Genomic DNA, 25,915 nt, shown 5'->3' with positions numbered 1-25,915 from the left:
CTTCACTACAACCTGATTTCATGTAGTTGTAGAGACAACTGGTTGTAGAGACATGATTTAGTGACCATGGTGGTGTTGGGTTAAGGGTTGGACTTAATGATGGACCGAAACGATTCCTTCTAACGGGCCTTCACACCTCAAAACGGAGGACAAAGAGGAGGGGGGGCGGCGCCCCTCTCCATAGCAACGGGGCGGTGCCGCCTTGCCAACGCGCCTGTGCCAGTTGTTACCCCGGTGCCGGCGGCAGGATAAAGGTACGCGCAGGGCCGGGTGGAGTTTGTTCCTCAGGGGCCACCGTCGGCAGTGACCTCGGGGGCGGGGGGCGGGATCCGGGATCGGCCGTTGCCATGGCAACGCCGCCGGCCGCACCGTGGGAGGACTTCGTCTCCTGGTCCGAGGACAGTGGCGGGACCTGGCGGGGCCGCGGTGAGAGGGCAGGGTGGGGTGAAGTAGGCCGGCGGGGCCGGCTCCTGCGGGGTGCAGGTGAGGCGAATGGCGTCTGCACCTGCCCGCTGGGTACGCCGGCCTGCACACGGCTGGCCTCCACGCATTCTGACCCAGCTGTCTCGCCCGCTCCCCGCTGTCGGTAATAATCGCGGTGAGGCGCTGCCGAAAGTAGGGGAGTGCCGTTTGCCGGTCCCCATCAGCAGGCGCTGACCGCGTTGAAACGTGGAGGTCGGTGCTGCCGGTCCCTTAAGCAGGGCCGGGCTGAGGGAACCTCCACCGCAGCGTTGTTGGGTTCGAGTTTATGTATCTTTATATTTCTGTATTTTGACACAAAGGAACAACAGTCCATCACCGTACCCCTCTTTGTGTGGTAACGGTGCCGGAATATAACCACGTAGAGTATTAAGCTTTGCAGAACGATTCAGTCACAGCATATCCCACCATCCCAGATTAAAATAGAAACAGGTGGAAATGAAGACTTGAAATTTTCTGAATGTTTTGGGTCCCTATTAAAACTGCAGCGTTTTAATCTGCACTTCATAAGACCTCAACTGGAATACAACCTGATTTAGGATTTTCTGAAAAAAAGTCGTTATATTGAAATGATCTCTTCAGCCATGACTACTTTGTATTCTAACAGAAGAGGCTGATTTTTATGCTGCTGCTCTTTATTATATGTATCCTAAACATATGGAACATCTTTCAGTATTTGTGTTGAATGTCACAGATAGACCTGAACGTGTTTTGCTAATGGCACAGTTCAGCTTTGTAGCTTTTATGTCCGCTTAGCATAATGATGAAATTAAGGAGAAATGATTCCTTCCTGCTGAGTATGTACTAGAAGCAAACTCACCTCCGTTAAGAACCCAGGTATATGTCACCACTCAAACCAAGGATACTTGTGAATGAAGGGGCATTTCACAGCAAAAATTATTGCATATCTTATGAGGAGAGGTGCTGAAAAAACATGATGGAAATAGACATGGTGTGGAAAGCCAAAGAAACAGTCTGAAGAAGCCTTGAAAATATAAACTTGAAGAAACATAGTGTGAATGGGTGATTCTCCTGTCAAGTGATGGCTAAAAAGAAGTGAATTGGGAGTAAACAGTTTCCAGATCTTCCCAAACAAATTATGGATCAGATAAAAAGAGCTTTATTTATAAAGTTTCTATACAAACAAGTTTGCAGCAGAAGTGCATGGCTTTATTACCATTCTTTCCTCTTGTGATTTAACCCCAAGCAGCAGCTAAGACTCACACATTGCTTGCTGCTTACTCCACCCTCCTGGTGGGATGGGGTTGAGAATCAGAGAAGTAAAAGTGAGAAAACTTGTGGGTTGAGATAAAGACAGCTTAATAGGTAAAGGAAAAGCAATGTATGCAAGCAAAGCAAAACAAGGAATTAATTCATCACCTTCCTTCAGTAGGCAAGTGTCCAGCCATCTCCAGGAAAGCAGGGCTCCAACAATGACTTAGGAAGACAAATGCCATAACTCTGTCCCCTTTTCCTTCTTCCCACAGCTTTATATGCTGAACATGACATCATATGGTATGGGACAGCCCTTTGGTCGGTTGAGGTCATCTGTGCCCAGCTGTGTCCCCTCCCAACTTCTTGTGCACCCTCAGCCCACTTGCTGGTGGTATATGAGGAGCAGAAAAGGCCATGGACTCTATGTGGGCACTGCTCAGCTGTAACTAAAACCTCCCTGAATTATTGTGAAGTCTCCTCTGGAGAAATTAAAAACCCACTCAGATGTAGACCTGTGCTACCCACTCTGGATAAACCTGCTTTAGCAGAGTGGTTGGAATAGATGATCTTTGGAGGTCACTTTCAACCCCTACCATGCTGGGAATTACCAACACTGTTTCCAGCATAAATCCAAAATACAGCCTAATAACTAGCTACTGTGAAGAAAATTAACTAATCCCAGCCAAAACAGCACACCTCTTAAATGTTGACTAAACGTTAAGGTCTAAAAAAGCAGCACTCTTGTCCAGCATGAAATGCAGTGTTTGAAGAAGTGGAGCTGGTGTTCCTGAGAATAAATAACTGAGAACTCAAATATGCTCATCAGAACTTAAAACAAGAGCTTGAAGAAATTTAAGCAACATTTTCCGGAGGGCTTTTGCATTACAGAGTGGTTGGACAGACTGGGAAGTCCAGGTGCAACCCTTCTTGTTTGGAAGGGCAAGATGGTCTCACTCAGGGCTATCCAGGGGCAGAGCTAATTCTTACATCCCACATTGTGTTGCCATATGCTACATGGTCTTGTAGCATGCTGTAAATGACAGATTTGTGCTACTAGAGACACTCAGAAGTGACACCTTCTAGTCTACAGCAGAGGACACAGAATAGGAACGTCTGAATAATCAACCTTTCCTTCTTTTATGTTGTTTTCATAAACAAAGTAGATAAAGAATGATAAAGTAGATAAAAGTAGATAAAGAATGATCGGTAGCTAAAGCTGTAAAAAGAGTGGAATTAGCTCTCTAGGCTGATGTGTTTCTCCACACATCTTTAACCCTTTTGTGTCTTTAGATGGAGGCAGGTCTTTCTGTCGAGTGAGGGGTGACAGGCAGTCAGCCTGGAACTCAAGCACTGCCATTTAAGGAGCTGTTGACACCTGTGTACTATGCAGTCCAAAGATTGTTTAAAAGATTCAGTCCTTACAGTGGCTCATCTTCAGTTTTATTGTGAATATGACTGTATCCAGTCTGTCACTTTGGCTTTGTTTGCTTTTACTCACATTTCCCCCTAATAATTAGAGCTGGAAAGGCCCAAATCATTCATGTTTATAAACCATTGGTGTTCCTTAATCCTCAGGTGCTGTAGTGCTATCTGCCATATTTGCATTGATACTGCTTACAAGTTTGATGTTCTATATTTGTGTCTTACTAGTTTTTCCCCCTCTCCCTTTTGTAGCATTACTCTAAAACATCACCAAAATGAGTGATAAAAAGGAAGACCAAGGAGATCCAGCAGACATGGGTGATTTAGTAGAAAGTGGAGAATATGAGGATGATTTTGAAGAAGACCATGAATGTCTAACTAATGAAGAAGAAAATGTTGGTGAAAGAGAGGTATTTTTTAAATTAAATGCTAGTTGTCTTATTAAGATAACAAACCTCCGTAATATTTGAAATCATAAACACAAAATTCAGTATGATTTGAAATGTGTAGGTGCATTCACTGAATTTTGACAAGGAAGGTTATATGGAATTATAATGAAAAACAATTTAGTGGATGGGTTAGTTTAGTAATAATTGCCTTAAAGCAGAAAATCCAGTGTTCATTGAAAATAATAAGTTTGTTTCAAAAGTACTTCTGTATTCCTTTCATTAGAATTGTTCAGGCATTGGAATAGGTTACCCAGGGATGTGGTGGAGTCAGTGTACCTGAAGGTATTTAAGAAATGTGTGGACATGGCACTTTGGAACATGGTTTAATGGCCATGGTGGTCTTAAGCTGAAGGTTGGACTTGATGATCTTAAAGATATCTTCTAACCAAAACGATTCTATGACTTTATGATTCTATGATTCACATTGTTCTGGTTTTATGCTGTCATGTTATGCTAGTATTGCTCTTCCTTCTTGCTGTTTCTTTTATCTTTTTCTGGTAACTGTTCTTTCTTGGGAAAGTAGACTAGTTTATTTTAATTCTTTTTTAGAATCCTGAAAAAAATGGAGACGATAAGGAAGCACAAATTGTTAAAGTTGTGGACAACTTGGAGGAAAACAACGAGGAAATGGAAGAAAATCCAGATCAGCCTTCAGAGGCAGATGTAGATGCACAAGTGAGACCCTCCAATGAAGAAAGTTTGGAATCCAGGTCTGATATTAAACAGGGTGACTGTGTATCTGATACTGATAGTGAAAGCTCTATCCAGGAATCCAAGATGGAAAACCAGCAGGAATTGGATGAAGAAGAGGATGAAGAAATAAAGCGTTATATCCTGGAAAAGATTGAAGAAGCCAACAAACTGCTGGAGAATCAGGCTCCTGTGGATCAGAAAAGAGAACGGAAATTAAAATTTAAGGATAAGTTGGTGGATCTTGAAGTCCCTCCTCTAGAAGATACTGAAGTTTGTAAAACTGAGCTTGCAAGAGGAGATGATGTTTCAAACAGGCTATCTCGGTTGCATATTTCTAACGAAATGGGACAGGAAAGCACATCACTTTCACCACGTGCTGGCAAGGATGAGGAAAAGAAGGATGGTAAAATCCTAGTGGAAAAAGATGGGAAGTTTGAACTCTTAAGTTTACGTGATATTGAAAGCCAAGGATTTTTGCCCCCAATAAGTGTTTCTTTTACTGATATTGAAACTCAACATAAATCTCCAAAATCTTCACAGTATGGTCCTTTTGGCCCTACCTCTCGAATGAAGGAAATACCTCCAGTAAAACTAGGAGCACATTGTTCTCAAGGTGCAGGTGGAGAAGAGTGTTTGTATTTCCCTAAGCCTCCATCTAACCCCAAGCGTCGCCCAAATTCTGCTGCTGGTGCTGCAAGAGGTCTGGGAAAACGGAAGACTCCACCAAGGGCACAGTCTGCAAATGTGGCTGTGAGAAGCTCCACTTACTGCCTTTCTCCCAGACAAAAAGAATTGCGCAAGCAGTTAGAACTAAGGAAGGAAAAACTGAGGAAGGAGGTAAAGATAGATAAAAAGGCAACAAGTAGATCACAGTGACTGTTCAGACAATTTACTCCAGTTTTCCATGATAAAAGAAGCAGTAATAACAGTTCTCTGGAGTTTGTATAGAATCTCCGAAACTCCTTTCCTTAAAAGAAAAAAAAAGCACAAAAGGTTAAACCAACATGCTATAGGATCATGACTTGCTCACAAGAGAAATTTAGTATTTTTTTAATTATAACTGTGTTTAATTTTGGACCCCTCCCTACAAGAAGGATGTTGGAGTTGCTGGAGCATGTCCACAGAAGGGCAACAAAGCCGGTGAAGGGTCTAGAGAACAAGTCTTGTGAAAAATAGTTGAGGGAACTGGGGATTGTTTATTCTGGAGAAGGAGGCTGAGGGGAGACCTCAATACTCTCTACAACTACCTGAAAGGAGGTTGCAGTAAGATGCGGGTCAGTGATAGGATGAGAGGAAATGGCCTCAAGTTGCACCAGGGGAGGTTTAGGTTGGGTATTAGGAAAAGAGTTGGATGTTACTGAAAGAGTGGTTGTGCATTGCCAGGGAGGTGGTGGAGTCATCGCCCTGGAGGTGTTCAAGAAACGTGGACATGGCACAATGGCATGGTTTCATGGTCAGGAGTTAGGTTAGGAGTTAGGTTGATGGTTAGACTTCTTTTAGAGGTCTTTTAGGTTGATGGTTAGACTTCTTTTAGAGGTCTTTTGCAATCAGACCAATTCTAGGATTCTGTGATTCATAGATAGCCCTTCTTCTGCTATATTGTGCTTACTGCTTGTGCTTAACTCTCTACCTAGGTTCATTTACAGGCCCACTGTTTACTGAGACCTAGGACATGGTATCGCATTTCCACAGATTGCACTGCAGTGCAGGAAGTTAACATTAACCACAGTAATGCAGGTGCACATTTGTGTGCTCAGGAAGTATATAATAGGCAGTTTTATGGGAGAGTGTTCAGTCTTAAAATAAGATTTATGCAGGAAGATGACTGTGAGAGCACTAAGAATTAAGAATGTGTCCAGCAAGTAAAAAGAGGTGTTCCTCCCTGTGTACCCTGCCTTAGTGAGACTTCATCTGGAGTATTGTGCCCAGTTCTGGGCTCCCCAGTTCAAGAGGGACAGGAATATACAAGAGAGAGTCAAATTAAGGGATCTGAGGATGATTAAAGGACAGGAACATTTGTTTTATGAAGAAAAGCTGAGAGACCTGGGGCTGTTTAGCCTGGAGAAGAGAAGGCTGAGGGTGGATCTGATCAACGTTTACATCTGAAGGGACGGTGTGAAGAAGAAGGGGCCAGTCTTTTCACTGGTGCCTTGTGGTAGGATGAGGGGCAACAGGAAGTTCCACCTCAATATGAGGAAAAAATTTACTGTGTGGGTGCTGGAGCCATGGAACAGGCTGCCCAGGGAGGTTGTAGAGTCTCCTTCTCTGGAGACTTTCAGGAGCCATCTGGATGCATTCCTGTGTGGCCTGCTGTAGGTGATCCTGCTTTGACAGGGGGGTTGGATTTGGTGATCTCCGGAGGTACCCCTAGCTTTCTCTGATTTTGAGGGGTGTTCTTAACATGTAACATGCAACAATGCATACCTTCAAAAGTGGCATGCGTAGTTATTTGCATAAGATGCATGTGGCATGCTGACAGTATATAGCTGGATACATTTTCCCTGTAAAGGTTTTGCATGGGTGAGTGTTGTACTAAGTTTTCTCATTGTTTGTTGCACAGCAGTTGGGTTTTTTTCCTCCTACTAGTTGGTATTACTTTTCTTTCTTATTTGGTTTTACCTGGGTGCTACACAGAGTTGAAGAGGAAGAAAATATTCCCAGTACTGAGGATATTCTTCTTGAACCTGTAAAGGGCAGCAATTTAAAAGAAGAAAAATAATAATTTTATTTTAGCAAATTAAATCACTATCATATGTATTAGTGGGGAAAAAAACCCAGCAAACCAAACTTTAACTCTTTCTCAGCTCATTATTCATAAAAAATAATATTTAGTAGAGGATGAGCCTTTGACATGAACTTCAGAAATCTTTGACAAATATTTTCAAAGTTTAGATGCTTTTCTTTGTTTTGCATTATGATACAAAAGGTAACTTACTATCTGTGTTGCTCTATAAAAACAACACAAGACATCTATCATTTTTCTGTGCCATGATGGTCTAAGTAAGCTGGCTAAGTAGGTTCAAAGCTTGCTTTCTATCGTGGAAATAGGTCTAGTCTACTTTATTTGAAGTTTGCTGAGGCTCAGCTCAGTACCATGGGGTATGAAATGTGAAGTTACTGATGTGTTTTCTTTGTACACACAAGACTACATCTCTTCACACCATATTCTGCATATTTAAAGTAAAAGCTTAGTGGAGGTAATGAAAGTTATTTTCGTAACAATGTGTGCTCAATCTCTTCCTCTGTTGGCTGTGTATGACCTTATTCATTCATGAATGCATTTCTATTCTGTGATTGATTTCACAGGCATGAAACATTTCTTGACATTACTGGAATCCATTTGCTTCATTTTGGTGTGGTTTCTTTCACTTCAGTAAATTTGGAGGATAGTGTAAAAGTTGTGTGTGGGGGTGGAGCATCATCTGTCTGCAAGAATAGATTTCTCTGACTGCTAAAATGAGTGGGAAATGTAGCTTTTCTGTCAAAGAGAGTAAAAATGTGGTAAAATGTCCTAGTCAGCTTTCTAAAGTGATGTTTGAAAACCTTTCTCCTCCTTGTAGATACTTGTTAGATAAAATGCAGTTAGTAATTGAAAAAAACCCTTTTCTCATAAAAGTCCAGAGGAAGCCTTCAAGTTAAATTTTGTTTTGCAAACATTTGTTTTTGAAAACTTGAAAAAATTGTTAAGCTATTAATACTCCTTGAGTAAATACATTATAGCTTCACCTATGAGGTATAACATGTATGAGGTTTAACAAGGCTAAGTGCTGTGTCCTACACTTGGGTCACAACAGGCCCATGCTACATTACAGGCTTGGGGCAGAGTGGCTGGAAAGCTGCCAAGCAGAAAAGGACCTGGGGCTGCTGGTTTACAGCTGGCTGAACATGAGGCAGCAGTGTGCTCAGGTGGCCAGCACCCTAGCTGGAATAATGTGGCACACCAGGAATAGTGGGGCCAGCAGGAGTACGGAAGTGATTGGCACACCTCAAGTGAGGCCACACCTCAAACACTGGCTTTATTTTTGGGTCCCTTGCTATGAGAAGGTTGTTGAGTTGCTGGAGCATGTCCAGAGAAGGGCAGCAAAGCTGGTGAAAGGTTTAGAGAACCAGTCTTATGAGAAGTGGTTGAGGGAACTGGGATTGTTTAGTCTGGAGGAGGCTGAGGGGAAACCTCATTGCTCTCTACAACTACCTGAAGGGAAGTTGCAGTGAGGTGGGGATCAGTCTCTTCTCTCTAGTATCAGGTGACAGGATGAGAGGAAATAGCCTCAGTTGCACCATGGGAGATCTAGATTAGGAAACATTTCTTTATGGGAAGAGTGGTCAGGCATTGGAACAGGCTGCCCAGAGAGGCGATGGAGTCACTGTCCCTGGAGGTGTTCAAGAAACGTGGATGTGGCATTTAAGGGCGTGCTTTAATGGCTGTGAGTTGTGTTAGACTGGTGGTTGGACTTGATGATCTTAGAGGTCTTTTCCAACCAAAACAATTCCATGATTCACAGACAGAAAAAAAAAATCCTTACTTATAAGGTAGTGACTGCAGTCCATAGGTAGTTAAATGTCCTTTAGGATTTAGTGGTGCATCAAGCCTGAGAACTGCATTAATTTTTAAAATGCATGTTTTAACTGATTTTAAGCCAATCAGAGATACTGGGCAGGCCTAATTCTAAAAGTCTTCACTTAATGCTATTGAAATGTCTGAGTTGAGATGTATCATGCAAATGGAGGCAATCACAAAGGGCTAGACTGAAAGCATCTGAATGTAACATGAATGGCAGAAGTGCTCAAACTCATTTCTTCCTTATAAATACCAACTATGATGCAGTTGTTGAGTGTTCCTGCTTCCTCAGTATTTTATTTTGTGTCCCATGGAATTCAAATGACTGTCTATGAAAGCCCCTTCAAATTAAGATGCTTCTCTTAAAAACTAAATTTATTCACTTTTCATTCTATTTAAGGAAGAAGAAAGGAAACGGGAACAGGAAGAGCAGAAAAGAAAAGAGAATGAGATGGTTTTTAAAGCTTGGTTACAGAAGAAAAAAGAGCAAGTGCAAGAAGAAAAGCGAAGTCGTCGTGCAAAGGAGCTAGAAGACTTGAACAGCAAAGTAAGATCTGTCCTAATGCAGGACTGGAATCTGTAGTACTCTTGTTAAACAGGAAAACCAGATTTTAAGCCTGGGTTCAGAGCTAAGCATATGAAAATTAACAGGGATAGGAAACATTTTTGTCACACCGTTTTCAGTGACTGACTAGCATCTCTGGGATTGTTCTGCTTGGCAGGGTGGCTTGTGTTGTAGAAGCTGCATGTGTGAACTTCACAGCTATAAAATCAGAGATAGAGGGATGCTCCTTTTCATCAGAATGACTTGATTGAACCTTGCAGCAAATAGTCAGAAAACCCTTCGAAGAACTTGTCAAGCAATTAATGCATGTCCTGATTGAACCCAGAAGATTCAGATGCTTTGAAGTTCCTCTGCCCTGCAGTGAGGCAACTATAACTAAATTCAGTGGGATTTAAAACATACTGCTCTGAATGCTTGATCATGCATATATTCCATGATTAGCATATGCTCTAGTTTGCCTATACATTCTGTTTTGTGCATAGGAGATGCCAGCAGAGTTCCAAGAATTATTACGATGTGATTAATATAAAATGCATTTAATTATAAGCCTTACATACACATCTCTTTTAAATTTTTTTTAACATAGGATAAGAACAGGAACCCAGAAGAAGCGTTCAAGCTATGGCTTAAAAAAAAGCACCAAGAACACATGAAAGAAAAACAGATAGAAATGTTGAGACGCCAAGCTGAGGGAATCACACTTTTCCCAAGAACAGAGGAATGCAACAGAGCCTTTAAAGAGTGAGTAGGGTCATTCCTAGGGAGTATTTGGAAATTTTGTAGTCTTGTCAGTTTAAGACTGTTGTTATGGTGGAGGAGTGGTTGGCGGTGTTGAAAAAATTAGTAGATGGGGCAGATCAGGACATGGTCTAGTGGTCATGGAGGTGTTGGGTAGAAAGTTGGACTTGATCTTAGAGGTCTTTTCCAACTTCAATGATTCTATGATTCCCTGTATGTAGTTTATGGTGCATCTTTACTGCTTACGTCCTTAATGGTTTATTTTCTTTTTCCTGCATGAATATGCCAAAACTTACATCCTAGCAAACCCACATTGATTCCTTGATGTTGTTTGTTCACTATTATGAAAGTATTTGTCAAAACTTGAGCTGAAATAGTGAATTACTTCTACTGACAAAAGGAGATCCTTCTCCCCTGTCCCTTTTTGCCTGGGGAGCAGGCTTGGGTTTATCCAGTTCATTAAGCAGAAAGTTAATCCAGTAAAATGATGGTTGTTGAGTCCATGAGTTGAGTCAGTCTAACAAAGAGGTGAGGAGGTAAAAGTGGGTGCAGAATCAGGAGAACAGGGATGGAAAAATAGTGCTTCCTATGTTTAGGAGTGTCAGGCTTTTAAACTGGCTCAGTTCTACAGGGCAGGTGACTCTAGTTAAATGGGGGCATGAATGAATGGATGACAAAAGAACTTTCCATCACGACTAACAGTCCTCTTTCTCTTTCCACAGATGGCTAAAAAGAAAGAGAGAAGAAAAACGAGCAGAAGAACTAGCTGCTAAAGAGAGAGCAAGGCAGCTTAGGTTAGAAGCCAGAAGAGCAAAACAGTTGCAGAACATCCACTGTATTAATTCAGAGCCAAAATCCTTTCGCTTCACAGACCATTACAGTTGAAAGTTTGATGTAAGCACAAAGCTCTTTGTAACAACCCTCTTCATTATCATGGCTTGAGCTTTTGCTCCTTTTACAGCAACTGACTTTTTGTGGTGTTTTTAAAGCTTTTAAGCAACTTTAACAATTACTTTCACTGACATTGATTTCACTATCTATTTATTTGCAATTCTGTTGAGAAGCCTGCTTTTATGTATAACTCAGGGATCTTATTAGTTTGACCAAATCAAAATGTGTGCAAGATCTATATATGAAGGTGGCAAATACACATTCCTGTCTTTAGAAGGCACTTTATATTCAACTCCACCATGAATTCCTGGATGCAGGCTAGGATGTAAAATGTTGACTTTTTGCTGGATTAATATTGCTGTTTGCTGCTGCTTGTGATGAAGGTGTTACATTGTTGGAAAATGCTGTTTCTAGTATCACTTTGAACTGTGTCAACCAGCTGTTGATTCTGGCTAGACCAGAGGATTATTTGATTTTAGTTCGAAAGTGGTTTTTGAAGGCTAATGTGTATGTGAATGTGCTAGAGTTTTTGAAACTGATTTCTGTGAGTAATATTCAGTAGTTTTCCATGTAATTAAAAGGTTGAGTGATTTAAGACCCTTATGAATATCAAGGAAGCTGGATTCCTTGTATACATGTTCTTGTTTGCTAAGTTCATTGTAATAAACTGTATCACCATACCCAGCTAAATATTTTGTGAATTCTTGTCTGAGAGTATGCTGACATCACTCATGAAATCAAAGTTAATGGAAGATGAGGGCAATTCTGTCCAACAGAGTTTATGATCTGGCATTGTGCTTTTGTTTTTCCACTTTCAAAGTGTTTTCTGTAAGTACTGTAACAGACTGAAGTGTGGCAGATGCAAAGCCAACTTGCCCTTAGTACTTTTCTCTTAACATTTTGGAGTTAATTGTAGGCATAGAAAGAGTACTGGTGTATGAGAGGAAGGTGCCGTTGCACCTTTTGACAGCATAGATAAAGGAAATGGGTATGAAATGAAAAATTCACCTCCTAATCAGAAACACGTAACAGGTGCCTTCCTCCTTCCTGTAGCCTTCCCCTCACAAGGGCAAGAAATGCTTTTTGTGTCTGACAAGCAAATGCAGGGGAAGTCTGCAAAGGTGCAGACTATCTCTCTTTAAGCAATCTTCCTTTATAGCTTCCTCCCTTGTAGTAAGCCTTGATTCCTTACGTCAGACCAGTAAAGGCTTTTACATTTCAATGTCAGTTCCTTTTATGCTGCAGAGAAAACAAGGTCACAAATACAGGTGTATTAACTCTAAAACTGCAACTTGAAAGGAAGCAAAGAAAGTTTATTGTAGGTTCCTTCATGCAAACCAAAGCTAGCAACAGCAAGAACTTCAAACTTAACCTATTCTGTTCATGGTATGAGATTCAAAGGAAAACTGGGAAAAAGCAACCATTATACAAACCCTTTCTCTAAACTACACAGCTACATATTATAACTTTAGGAGTGAAACTAAGAAATTAGAATGTGTATTTGCTTCCTCCTACCTTTCCTCTTTATATGCGTAACTTAAATAGGCTTCTTTGGATGTAGCAGATTATCTGCTAAAAGTTCTTTTCAAAATCACATCAGGATTACAAAACCATACAAGTAAAAAAATATATTTTTTACTAGTACCTGTGCAAACAGTGCTTCAGCTCCCCACAACACCCAGGAAGACCTTGGGCAAGGACTGAGTTCTAATGTTACATCAGATTTCAATACTAGGTACTAAAGGAGGTATATCAGTCTCTTTTTGCTGATGATCAGCTATGCAACAGCTTCACTCTAGAAGCTGAAATAGATGGAAAAGGAGATTTTAGCTTTATGTCAACACAAGAATAACCTCACCCCACACAGTTTTCAGAGTCCATGAAGACCAGTTACTATTTATCTACTACATCTGGAGTTCATTGAAGCTCTTTCCCCTTCCTGCCAGGATGGCTGCCACACTGCTTATACTCATGCTTATTTAGAGCTATGAAGAATCATTGCACATATTCATTTTAATTACTAAATTTAAAAGGCTGAACAGACTTGGGAACGGTTCATAACCGTTGCTAAGATTAAAAAAGAAAAAAAACAAAAAACCAAAAGCATGGAGCTGGCCATTTTCCATTGCCCCCCCCCCTTTTTTTTTGTAAAGCAACCTATCAACACTTCATTGACTTCGGTGTAGTTACACTTTCGTCTCCCTCTAAGAAGAAATTAATTGAGATTTGCTAATTAAAACTGTAAACTTTACATAGTCAAGGGCACCTCTATGCTCTACAAAATGGACCAGCATAATGTTTTTGGTCTTGCCTCTGCAGAAGAAAATAAGTAGCTTTCCATAATGGAAAGCAGCAGAAGTATCCCAGAGGCTAAGAAGGTCCTGTCAGTCCCTAAACTTCACAAGGGGTAGAGAAGCAGCAACTACATAATTTCCAATGTTAAACACGTCCATCATGGAAAGAAATAGGAAAACAGGAAGTCTGCTGAACATCAGAGAGTGTAGTTCTCCAGAAACAGTGCACATGCACTTGCACTAGCTGTGTTTTTAAAGGGCTATCAGCTCTCCTTGACAATGATTGCAACAGTTAAAAGTTACATCTTCATATCTTGTATATGGGTGAAACCTTCCAATACTCTTCTTTGTGGAAAGAAAGGAGGAAGGAGAGGTCTCAGAAAAGGAAACTTCAGTTGAGGTTTCTGTATGTGCTGCTGGATCCAGTACATGTAGCACCTAAAGATGGAAAAAAATTAAGACTGAAAATGTATTTATTAAGGGGTTTTATCTTTCTCTAACAGCTAGGAAGGTTTTCTGCTCAAAAGCAAGTTTTCAATTTTTTTCAGCACTGAAAACTTAATATCCAACTATGCAGACCTTCAATATAGAGATACTAAGTACTGTTTATAAATTAGTATGCCCAACAGAAATCCAAGGCAGGGTTTTATTAAGATTTTTTAAATGTTTCAAAATATCTTTAGCACAGTTGAGCAAACCCAGGCATGAACAACACAGATCACTATGCATTGTGAGAGTCTTGCTGCTGAACTGTTTACTCAATTGCTTCCAGACTAAACAGTTGAGTCTAGCTTGCTATTTAAACATCAAGCTTCCTGCAATGGAACCTTATCTTGAAAGATAATCATACAGCTTCTCTCTGTGTTTCCACCCACTTTTGAAACTGATTTTTAGAGCAACATAAACTACTATTGAAGTGTTATGATTTATTTCTACCTGATTTTTTTCCTCCCACTTAAAATTTGAAACTCAACTGCGTATTTTCAGTTGGCTTCCTCCTGCCTAATTCTCAACAAATTTTGACCCAGTCATTCGTGGTGCTATGGACAGAAGGAAACAGTATGCATTGTTGTATTATTTGTTATATATATTATTTCTTGTTGTCCTGCTTATTCTTCCAAGGTTAATTATTCTTCCATGTTAATTTAAGTGTGGCTTGGGGTTTTTTTGAGGGTGTTCTTTTTTGTCTGGGTTTTTTTTTTAATTGGCCGGTTGGATGGGGTTTTTTGTTAGTTTTGTTTGCTTTTAAAAATCATTATTTTAAATGAGGGAAAACAGCTCTATTCATCATGTTTTCCCTGCATATAGTTTTTACAAAGGGCAAACTGTTAAGTAGCTTTCTTTCTGAAAAGAAGACTATGCTGACGGATTGAGATGTATGAACAGTTCTTACCATTTCAGCCATTTTTTCAGCAGGGGTATTGCAAAACTCCACAGCTGCTGAAGTCTTTTTTGGACTGTTAGTGCCAACATTTCCAAGAAGATGTGAACTTACAGCTTTGGCTAGCTTACAATTCACAGCTGCTAGCTCTGTTGTAGTGTAAGGTTGGGCACTAGGATAGTATGTCTGTTGCCTGCCCCATTGAAGAGAAACCATCAGCTCTTCCAGGAGCCTATGCAGAAAGGAAAAAAAACACAGTTAGTGGGTTTTGTAATCTTTACTATCAGCACACAGTGCACTTGAGAGGAATCTCCCCTTCTCAAGATTTACTGAACAAGCTAAATGTTAACAAAAGAAAAAAAAGGGGAAAAAACAAAGTGTTAAAACCAAGGATGCAAACAGGCTATTCTCCAAGGCAAGGCGTCACTAACAGTATTTTAATACTAGTAAAACTTATTTGACATCTGGCAGCATAAGCACTAAAAAGGCCAATGCAGGTAGAAGAATCGTTGCTGTGGGAGGAGACTTGAAGTCAAGACAGTAAGTGATTAAATAAAGACAGCCTGAGGATATAAGGGATGTCAGTTCTACAGCATATTAACCCCAAGACCTCACACCTCCAGGCAATGAAGAATTAAAGCTACTTTGACCCTTTCAGCTCTTGGACCCAAGTGTGACTGTACTATCCATCAATGTAATTGATTTTTGTTGAGTATCACTCAAACTGGGGAAAGTTATTTGACTCTTCTCTGGCCTAGAATAAACCAACAGAAATTAAATTTGTAAAAGGTAGTCCGGATTAGAAAAATCATACCTGTGTGTATCAATCATCTCTCGACGGAACTGATCACGTTCACTCAGCAAGTCCTGGATAGCACTTTGTGCATCCCTAGTCTGACGCTGAAGAATTGCTCTGGTATTGGTTAGTTCATCAGCCATAACCCTGCAAAAGAAAATTTCAATCATTAGTGGAAGTGAGCAGTATGAAAGTCACTTTTATTCTACTACAGAGGGTAATTTGTCAGCTCAAATTAAGAATTAAGCTGCTGTTCTCACTCTGCCCTCCCCATACAGAACCTTTATCAACCTAATTAAAAAGGATGCATATTAAGGATCATTTCTGTTCAACTACAGTCAGCACAAGTGCAAGATTATCTTTTGACCTATTGAGTTTAAATGACCTTATGTCATTTAACAGAAGCCTAGTAACAGACATTTTGAAAGACTTTGGATATGTGAACATGGTTGACAGGGATCCTGAGAGATAAAATAGCTAAATATATTTTGGTTTACTCACATGATTCTCACAAGTGTGCTGTAATCACATCTTCTCATACTCATCTCTAAAGGTGACAGCTATGGCTATACACTGCATTCACTCACCTCTGCCTTTCTCAGGGACTACATGCATCAGATACAAGCATTTAAGAGCTGTAAATGAGACAACTGTTGTCACATTTTTTCATGCCATGAGGCTTGGCACTGATCCCTCAAGCAGGTTTTCCAAATGCCTGCAATACTGCAAATGCAGGGACCAGAATGACATTTAAACCATTTAGAAATCTGAGCTCTCAATGAACCAGAATAGGACAATATCCAAAGGTGTTACTCTAAGCGCATCATCAGGGACTCTCATCCCCATTTTAACACTTCTATTAACGCTAAAGAAACAAGTTAAGTTAGGATAGTAACTCTTCCCTAGCTAGAACTATCACAAGCATTTACCATTCTCTCAACATGCTGAAACTTCTTAAAACCAGCAAATTAAAGGGAGGAGACTGTATTCTATGACCCTTTCCTTCAGGCAGTAAGGCCTTTTGTAATATGCATTAGGTGTCATAATTAAAATGTAGTCAGTTATATCTGAGCACAAGAGAAGATTAAAAATCCTGGAACACTATTTGCAGATCTGGTAAGGCAACTACACTGAACAAGTTAAAAGTCTAATCCATTGTTCAAATTAGATTTTGACACAGACCAGCTTTATGGTTACAGAAATACCAGGTGGGTTCTTAGCAGTAACACAACCGATGTTTAATGAAGAGGTCCCACTACTCTTTCTTCCACACTGAGCTGCTCTTCCTAAATCTCTGAACAACCTCTACAAGCTCTACAAGAATAAGCACAGTTCTTAACCAAATAACTTCTTTAACTGATGATTTTACCATACTAAAGACTGGGCTAATTAAGACAAGCTACCTGCCTTTAAGACAAGTCAAAACAGCTGTCCTGGAAGACATTTTTAAACTCTAAACTGCGCAATATCTATCAGAATTAAGAACTTCTCTTGTTATGTTGACAAGAACTGTAGTTAGCATTTTAGGAGGTTTAGGACTCATTGTATTACCTCTGAAAAGCAGAGCTAGTTAGATTTAGAAGGAGCTTACTTTCTTTGTAACCTTTTCTCTATGCTCAGCTTTCATACTAGGCGTCAGTGTAGTTGTTGTGGCTGTCCTCTGCACATGTAGGCACATTGCCAGGCAGCGCAGTTGGTGCACTCGATAAAAGACTGAAGGAAAAAGCTGTTGTTTCAGCTCTGTAGGAGGGAACATACCTGCTTGCCAGGAATTTGCTTCTCCACACATCACACTGTATGGACATGCGCTCCAACTGCTCTGATAACTGGGACAAATTCCGGCCCAGAACCTCATTTTCTAGGATGAGCTGATTTTTCTCACGAGCCATCCGTTCAAAGTGGTACTGCAGATCATCCCCAACAGAAGCAACAAGTAATTTCTTCAGCTCCCGATTCACCTAGAAACAGACCAGACAGTCTTGTAGTTATCAATAGAGAAGGAAGCACCTCATACCTCCAGGAGGCAGTGCAAGTTAATACAAATGCTAGCAACAAATTACCTTTCTCCTGCATACTGTATGCAGAGTATATTAATACCTGCCGTAGGTGATCCTGCTTCAGCAGGGGGTTTGAACTTGATTCCAGAGGTTCCTTCCAACCCTTTCCATTTTGTGATCCTATGATTAAGCCTCATAGTGCTTTCATTATGCTCTAGTGAGCATAAACATTTGAGATCAACACGTTTAAAACATTCTTTAAATTCTAGCAGAGGCCCAAGAGGGAGAGTGAAGGCCTGCTACAAGAGACAAAGTTAGTTTCAGTAGTAGTCAAGTCCTGAATCAGCAAGATAAAGGATTACAGAATCACAGAATGGTAGGGATTGGAAGGGACCTTTGGAGATTGAGTCCAACCCCTGTTGCCAGAGCAGCATCACCTAAAGCAGATCACACAGGAACACGTCCAGGCAGGCCTTGAAAGTCTCCAGAGATGAAGAATACACCATCTCCATGGGCAGCCTTTTCCAGTGCTCTGTCACCCTCAAAGTTCCTTCTCATGTTTAGATTAGACAAGACATACATCATTAGGTTGTATTAAGCAAAAAATTAGTCAATCCTATGGCATAACATTTTTCACTTAATGGTTGAGGAGCAAAATCTTTCTTCATTAAAGACATATTTCCCTGCAGCCCTCTAATGTGTTTCTCCTAGCTTCAAGCCTTTGAATTCTTTCATGTGTTGTCAGAGAAGCAGTACTGCACTACTCAGAGGTACTTGCACACTGTATCCCAGCTGATAAGTTCAAAAGGGAAACTATTTCTTTTAAGGTTAGAGGGTCAGGGCAGTTCTCTTCAATCACATTCACAAACTGCTCACATAAACTGAAGCAGCTCAACTGTTTGAGAGAAAAGACCTTTCATTTCTTACCTCTGTCTGTATACGCAGCTGATTAGAGAGACCTTCTTTATCCTGTAACAGACGCTTTTCTGAATTTTTCAGCTTCTCAACTGCATTTTTCAGCTCTGTCTGTTCCTTCTTGGGATCTATGGCTCCATCTGACTGATGGAACGCATCTCCTTTATGTCCCACTGATTTAGCTACCTTAGCATTTTTAGATGGAACAACATGGGTGATAGCTGCTTTGGGGACTATGATACGAATAGCTTCAATCTCCACTGATTTATCAGCATGGATTTTTCCCAGCTGCAGAACTCCAGGACTCAGGGAGGAGACTGTCTTCTTAAGTGGGCTATGGTGGATGTGATGGTTTGTAGCATTGGCTCCAGTGATCACTTCTGCTGCTTCAGCTGTCTGTTCTGTTTCCATGCCATCTCCAGGTCCACGAATGGGTGATGAGGCATCCTCCACTGAAGTTTGGAAATAGCAGAGGGAAAGTTTATGACCTTTTACTTTGTTACAGTCTCTTTGCAACTCTTCATCTCCCTACTTCAAAGTTACAGATTTTAACTGCCCACTGCATGTATAAAACAGCTCTCTGCAGCAGCAATTACCAAGCACAAGTTAGAAAAGTCCTTGCTCAAGTATGTATTACTCATTAGCATTAATAGTACAAGACACTAACATTGATCTCAAATGTATTAATCTTGATTTCCTGCTGCCATACAAGCTGAAGTACAGGCATGAGAAAGAACTAGCACAAAGAAAATGAGTGGCAATATTACTCATAGGCTAAAAGTAAAATCAGGTTTTGGGAGCCGAGAGAATTAAGCAGTCTAATTTTAAAAGCAAGAATTAAAGGGAATGCAGCTTCTAACACCTTAAGAAGTTTAGCAGACTTAAATACTATCTACCACACAATTTAGTTGTCCAAGTCAAAGTTTAAAAAAACCCAAGCCAGTTTTGCTTCATTTTAATCAATACCCCTCTGTATTCCCAGTAATACTGCATTCTGAAATTAATTTTATTTATGTTTACTGAAGTTAATTTTATTCAAGTTCACTAAGTTTTCAGTTGAATCAAGTATTATTGTAGTAAAGTTTCCTCACAATGAGTGAAAGCAAGAAACACAACTACACATGCTGTTTTTTTTCTCATACTGCAGTCGGTAAGGTGAGTCTGCACCCTCTATCAAAAAAAAAAAAATGCTGTAGTAACACCATTATATTGCTCTACTTTCAAGATGTACCAACCAGCACCAAGTGGTTCTAAATACTAGAGGAGGACTGACAGACAAGTGCAGTACTAGTACTATATTGATGACAGCACCTGTGACAAATTTGGGTTTTTCAATACAAAGCTGCATTAGAAAAGTTCATTCAGTTTTCCATCCAGGCCACTCTGGTTTTCACTGCAATAATGAAGTCAAATAACTACTTCCTAATAGCTACATAAAAAAGAATAAATTTAAATTAATAGAGTATTCGAGTTAAAGTACTTTTAATCCAGTCTGCTTAGACACAATGTGAATCATTTACCTTTTTCTACAGATGTCATTTTCTCTTTGGTAGTCAGCTTTGCCCAACTACAGAAGTCTGACGAGGAAATGTGGAAGGGAAAAATAAAAAGTCTTTAGCAAGGTAGCAGTGACAGTTACTCTTGGATTACCCTATTTTCTAGTATAGCCTGTAAACTCCAGTGGACAAAAAAAAACAAACCCAAAACCCACACCAAAACAAAGGAAAAAAACCTCAAATTATAAAAACCACACCAGGATCCAGTTACAAAGAGAAGGCCTATGAGACTGACGGCAGTTGTTTCTTTTTTTCACCAATACATGAATTTCCAACTCCTATATCTTGCTCCTCATGTAGTTCCAGCTTTCCTTCCTCAGATTTAATTTTCCAGGTCCCTTCCTTTTTTCAGTGAGCACTCATCTTACTTAGAGCATTACTCTCTAACATGCATAACCATGTAGAGATAGTCACAGAACCACAAGAAAGGGAAACCTCACACTGTGCTTAATGCAGAGCAAGAAGTGTTGAGGAAATGACAGCAGCTGTACAGTTGCACAGTAGCTTCAGTGTTGATTGGTAATACAACTTCTTTGACAGAGCTATTTGCTAACCAAAGGAGGAGTCAGGGCCCCAAGTGGCTGCACATGCTCAGTTTAATCTAACAGTAAAACTTCACCCCCAGCTTGGCTCAAACCACCAGCCTGGCCATTTTCTCTCTTACCCACCAATGATACTCATCATGCCTCCTTTATGTGCAGTTCCATCCACTCTCAGTTCTCCAGGTGCCTCATCCCCCTTTTCTAGAATCTGCCACTAACTACATTAATTTTAGATCAGTATAGCCCTACTTTGTGGTGGTGGTTGTTTGGTTTTTCTTAGTTCTTCCCATTATTCAAGGGAATAGAGTTGGTGCTTCCTTTCATTATACCACTGAGAAGGCTTCACTACAATTTTTTTTTAATTTCCATTGCTACAGCTCTCTGCCCTGAAGAGATAATGGTAGCAGTGAGCACACTACTGCCAGCTTTCTAGATTCAACATTATTTGTTTAATGGAAGGTAGGTTTATTCTTTGTCAATGCCACAAGACAAAAGAAACCTTCTTGAGCTTTCTCAAAGTATAAATATGGGAACATCTTACTATCTGTTGCTTCTACATCTGGAGTTCATAAGATCACAGAGTTGTTGTTTTTTCCTTCACTTAATATCAAGAAGTGTTAATCACCACTACTACTGCTTAATTTGTGGTTGAGGGTCACTATTCATTTGAGAAGAACAAGGAGGATGAAAGTGTAGCTGGTCAGAAAGAGGCAAGAATACTCAATAAAAAGAATTATTACGAGCATTTCGTCTTGTCTGTTTCATCTGAGACCACTCGCTGATGGTCCTGTTCCTTCAGTACTCATGTCATAATACTGTTCTTACCGTCCTGTTACTTTCAAAGCCTCAGTGTAAGCCTCTTGCACAGCCCCTCCTCTCCCCCTCTTATTACATCTCTATAGGCAAAACCCCCTTCACTGTCTGAATCCTGTATTAGCGCGGCTGAATCACGACCCAACAACGGCCTCGGAAAACCACCACTCACACAATCCCTGCCACCCAGCCCCGTCGCGCCTGCGTTACCAGGGAGGAGATGGCCCTCACCGCAGCCCTGCAGTCTGCCAGTGAGAGCTGGGCGCTGCCCACCGCTCTGGAAAAGACGTTTCTCACCGCGCAGCAGCATCTCCCAACACGGGCCTAGTCCTCCCCCGCCCGCCTCAGAGCCCCAGGGAGCCAGCCCCGGCCACTCTCTCACTCTGTCCCTACCGTCACGCTGTCACCTCAACTCCCTTGCCCCGATCCCGGTGGAGGGCCGCCCCGCGGAGGTTACCGGAGCGCGCAGCAGCACCGTTACGACAGACTCTGCCCCCACCACAGCAGCGTCCTCCCCAACTTCCGCTTCCTGCAGGGGGGCAGAGCATTCGCGAGTGACATCACCTCCTTTCGCCCAATCAATCCCAAGGCCGTGCGCGGGGATGCGGCTTCGGTTGCCAGGGTGCGAGTTCGCGCGGCGACACGTCACGTCACGTCACGTCGCATCGCGTCGGTAGGGTGAGGCTCTTTGGTTCCTGTCGCTATCGCCATGGTGAGCGCCGGCGAGGCGTGGGGGACCGGGTTTGTGGCGGGTGGGGAGATCGTGCAGCTCGCCTTCTGCAGGGGCGGCTGTCGAGGCGAAGCTCAGCCCCGAGGCAGGTGATGTGGAGCTGTCGGAATAACGGCGGGAGGGGCCCTGCGTGCTTCCCCTTAGGCGTTGTGCTCCCCAGTGTGTGAGCCGGGCGGGACGGGGACTTGCTGCCGGTGTGTGCTGCCTGCCAGTTCGGCCCGGCGGGCTCCGGAGAGGTTTGCACTCTTGAGATGTGCCCTGGCCCTTCCTTTTGCTCCTTTCTGAGGGATCTTGTGGGGCGCAGTGAGCCGTGGATCATAAATTGTCATCACGCCCCATTGATACCCAACTGGAAATGCGATTTTCGCGTCTGATCCGCCCTGAATTAGGAACAGGCTAGTTCAGAAACTCCTGAGAGACTGATTGGGAAGGCAGCTGGTGAATTTGCAAAAAAGGAATACGTTTCAGGTGCCACAATCTTTATGCTTGCTTGGATCTTCTGTTTGGTAATTCAAGGAGGTGACAAGACGTTGTTGCAAGAGTACTAAAGAAGAGCAGTTTGCACTCATAACACAACCGACTGGGACCCCTTTGCCAAGATGGTATGCAAAAGCCAGTGCTGCAAAGCTCATTAAAAGCCAGTAACACTGATTAGCGTTCTGAACTCAAACCATATGCAGAATATGTGTAAGAATATGGCCACTGCACCTGCTAGTATTTGCAGCTTTAAATACCTGCCTCAAGCAGCTCGGATTCGTCTCCTCTAGCTTGTGTAGCTACTTTGGTTGCTTCTTGCTTTCAGAACACAAACTCAAGATCAGCATTTGCCACTTAAGTAGGAATGCCACTGCTAGATTTCACGTACAGAGGGTAGAGGCAAAATTGTAATTTTTGGCTCTGATGTTCAATTCGTTTGCATTGGCAGAAGTCCTGCTTTGTGAGTTCACACAGATGTCACTTAGGTAAAAGACCTTGGTTGTGGTTGACTGTTGTTATGAGTGTGATGCATTTCTAACCTCCCGTTATTTCTGAGGTGACTCCAAGTTAACTGATTCTTAAAGCGATGTCAGATCTTAACGCAACCTCTAACAAAATGTGTGGTGGTGAATTTATTTGTTTTGAAAATCCTGCATGATCTGTTGATCTACTTTCATTACATGATAATTTTTCACTGAAGTTTTTCTGTATATTCTGTGTTGCAAATGATGCCAGTGAGTACTTGTTCTGTCCTAGGTCTAGGTATAAAGATATTCCACTGTTGTCTTTTACTTGCAGAAGAACTTGAAGATTATAACTCGGCCTTTTCCTCTTTTCACATTGCTCTACACTAAAATTCTGTTTTATTAGTATTTTCCTGCTGATCGTGTGTTTTTAAAGTTTAGATTTTTTTCTACTCTGCAGTTTTCTCTAAATGTAGTGTTTAATCTGTACATTGTCAACTGCTGTGTGTTTCACTGCTACTGAACAGAGCAAAATATTTGTTTCTTGTGTCTTAGATCTTCCTAATTGGCTTTTTTTTTCCTTCCCCCCCCCCCCCAAGCTATTTCTCATTGTAGTCTCACTCTTACCCTGCAACCCACTGTAACTTTCAGACTTTTTTTTTTCCTGTGTTGCTGTCTGGCTATTTTTTTTCCCTTTGTATTTGAATTTATTTTCATCATTATAGTGCTTTGCATCTCTCTGTTGCGGTCGAGGGGAGGAGTATTTATTAATTACCCTCACAGCGATAATTAATAAACGGGATGGCAAACAGGTATTAATAAAAATCGTAACCGTTTGTTAATGAAATATGCCAAAACTCGTTGAAAGGATCATTGTACGGTCGGAAGATATATTTACAAAGGGAATTATGCAGTCTCAGGGCAAATACACGCTATTCTATGCAAATTAGGAGGCAACAACTTGGAAAGAGAAGGTCCCCAAGAGCAGGTAGCGCTCAGTTACAGCAGGGAGAAGGCTCGATGAGAACCATTAAACCCAAAAGGCAGTGAATTAGTTACTCACAGCTAGTTTCACCCATAGAAGGGATGCTGCTGCTGCATTAGCTTTGGGGTGCTCTCGTAAGCACAGCACAGCGAATTGCCGGCAGGAAAGGTTTACCGTGTGGTCCCAGGCTGGTCTGGCTTCAGTGGATGGCGGGCAGTTAACGATGCTCATGGTGACGGGCGCTTGCTTGGTTCCTGGGTAAACTGAGGCACAGCACAGTTCTGGTGGCAAGGGGAAGCAGGCTCGGTGACCTCCGCTTTTAGGCTTGTGGCTTCTCCGGCTTGCACGTGTATGGCTCGTGGCTTTATCCCAGGCTCTGGACCAGGCACTGGAGGCAGGGCAGGGCAACTCGAGGCGGCGAGGCTTGAAGCAAGGCAAGGCTTCAGCAGATTTGAGCAAGGCAAGGCTGGACTACCTAGCCACTTGTATATATACAAAATGCCAGAGGTCAGTTGGTCCAACGGGGCACTGAAGCTAACCTGTAGCTGCCCCATGGAAAGGCGTTCTGCCAGGCTATATATAACCATAAAAGGCAGAAGCAAGGACCTTGTATCTGGGGGAGCAGTGGTCAGCTTATGTGCTCTCACCCCAGATAAACATCTTGTTTACCAGACAGGTGGGAGTCCTGTCCCCTTTGTTCCTTTTCCCACATTGCCCTGTTTTCCTGCAGGAAGGAGGGGAGAGAAAGGGACTCTGTCAAGATATCTTAAGGCCTGTCTGGATTTGTACTGGGCCATATTATGGCCCTACCATAACACTCTCTCCATAGAATTTTCAGATATTTGAGTTATGCTTCTGTTTACTGAACTGCTTGCAGGTTTTCCCACCTTAGTTATCAGCCCAGATTCTGAAAGTGCTTTCTCAATTTGTAGTGGTTTTGCACCAAACAGAATTTGGAATTTACCCCAAAAGGAGTAAATAACTCTTTTACAGAATTTGAAAGTTAAATGAAAAATGATATTTACAAAAGGTAATACAGCCTAAATACAAAGGGTAATAAACATGTGCATATATGTATATATATGTATATATATAACCTGACAACAGCCTAGACCCCCCTGGACAAAAGCTCAAGCTCGAAGGCTGTTGCACAGCTGACAAATATTATCTCTCTCTGTCCCCACCACACCAAGTCTTATCTCCCACTCTGCAGAACCCAAACAGTAGTTAAGGGAGTAGTGAGAAAGCAAAAAAGAGCAAAAGGGGGAAAAAAGAGAAAGAACAAGCTGCAACTTCAGATTATACAGAGATTTACAGGGGAATGGGATGGGATAAAAATATTTTTGTAATGTCTTGTCCAACCCTTTGGGTACTGTCCAGCCCTCTGGCATTCTGGAATACTCTGGAAAACTTTTATTTACAATAAATACTACATAACACAGTTTCATTGTCAGTGTAATAAAGGAAATATTAAGTAAAGCTGGGTGCATGGAAGATCATTGTGGAACCTCTTTCGGCTCCCGGTTTTCAAGACCGGTGTTCCTAGTTACTTCTTCACATAGTAGTCATAAATGCTCTTCAATTTAGGCTGTAATTCCCCACTCAGCTGGTCAGACTCTCAGGTGACTTAGATTAAAAGCCCAATCAATGCCAAGTTTGTCACGTCTGTGGCTTCTCCCTTGCTCTCTGTGTCAGAAAAAGATTTGTTCCTAAGAGAAATTTGTTTGTAACAAATTCACATTATCTGCTTTTTATTATCATACTGTCTTCTTGGATGCTCAGTGACTGACTGTTAAGTTGTCTCTCTTCACCAGTGCCATGGGACCTCTCTCTTTTTTTGTCTGGCTTTTCAAGTGTTACAGAGTCCGGCTTGCTGCTTTGATACTTGCAAAGCCACCAACTTTCCCACTCATGTACCCTTCTTTCTGCCAGTTTGCTAAAATACAGTAAGAAT

General features: G+C 41.5%; 2 protein-coding genes across 2 annotated transcripts; one reads left to right on the top strand and one right to left on the bottom strand.

Annotated features, from left to right (window-relative positions):
* Positions 1-3,380: 3,380 nt before the first annotated feature.
* On the top strand, positions 3,381-11,005 carry CCDC181 (coiled-coil domain containing 181; the record flags this gene model as incomplete). Its single annotated transcript, XM_054386436.1, has 5 exons — positions 3,381-3,527; positions 4,116-5,096; positions 9,218-9,364; positions 9,969-10,123; positions 10,843-11,005. Coding segments are annotated over 5 exons (1,593 nt in total), but the record flags the coding sequence as incomplete, so codon positions are not given.
* Positions 11,006-12,359: 1,354 nt separating this feature from the next.
* On the bottom strand, positions 12,360-19,966 carry BLZF1 (basic leucine zipper nuclear factor 1). Its single transcript, XM_054382145.1, has 6 exons — positions 19,915-19,966; positions 18,407-18,846; positions 17,241-17,440; positions 15,501-15,629; positions 14,699-14,918; positions 12,360-13,743 (listed from the first exon to the last, which is right to left on the bottom strand). Exons 1-6 carry the CDS (start codon positions 19,931-19,933, stop codon positions 13,558-13,560), a joined length of 1,194 nt encoding a protein of 397 aa, XP_054238120.1. The 5' UTR covers positions 19,934-19,966; the 3' UTR covers positions 12,360-13,557.
* Between the last annotated feature and the right edge of the window lie 5,949 nt (positions 19,967-25,915).

This window comes from Indicator indicator, chromosome 1, assembly GCF_027791375.1.
Source record: "Indicator indicator isolate 239-I01 chromosome 1, UM_Iind_1.1, whole genome shotgun sequence".
Lineage (NCBI taxonomy): Eukaryota > Metazoa > Chordata > Aves > Piciformes > Indicatoridae > Indicator > Indicator indicator.
Note: the sequence above shows the minus strand (reverse complement) of the source record. Positions and strands in the feature narration are given on the sequence as shown.

What these genes read in the sequence shown, in the direction of transcription:
- BLZF1 (XM_054382145.1), bottom strand. An exon ending in GAGATGATTGATACACACAG is followed by an intron (nt 14,919 to 15,500) that starts GTATGATTTTTC and finishes CTTTCTGCATAG; the next exon opens with GCTCCTGGAAGAGCTGATGG. An exon ending in CTGAAAAAATGGCTGAAATG is followed by an intron (nt 13,744 to 14,698) that starts GTAAGAACTGTT and finishes TTCCATCTTTAG; the next exon opens with GTGCTACATGTACTGGATCC.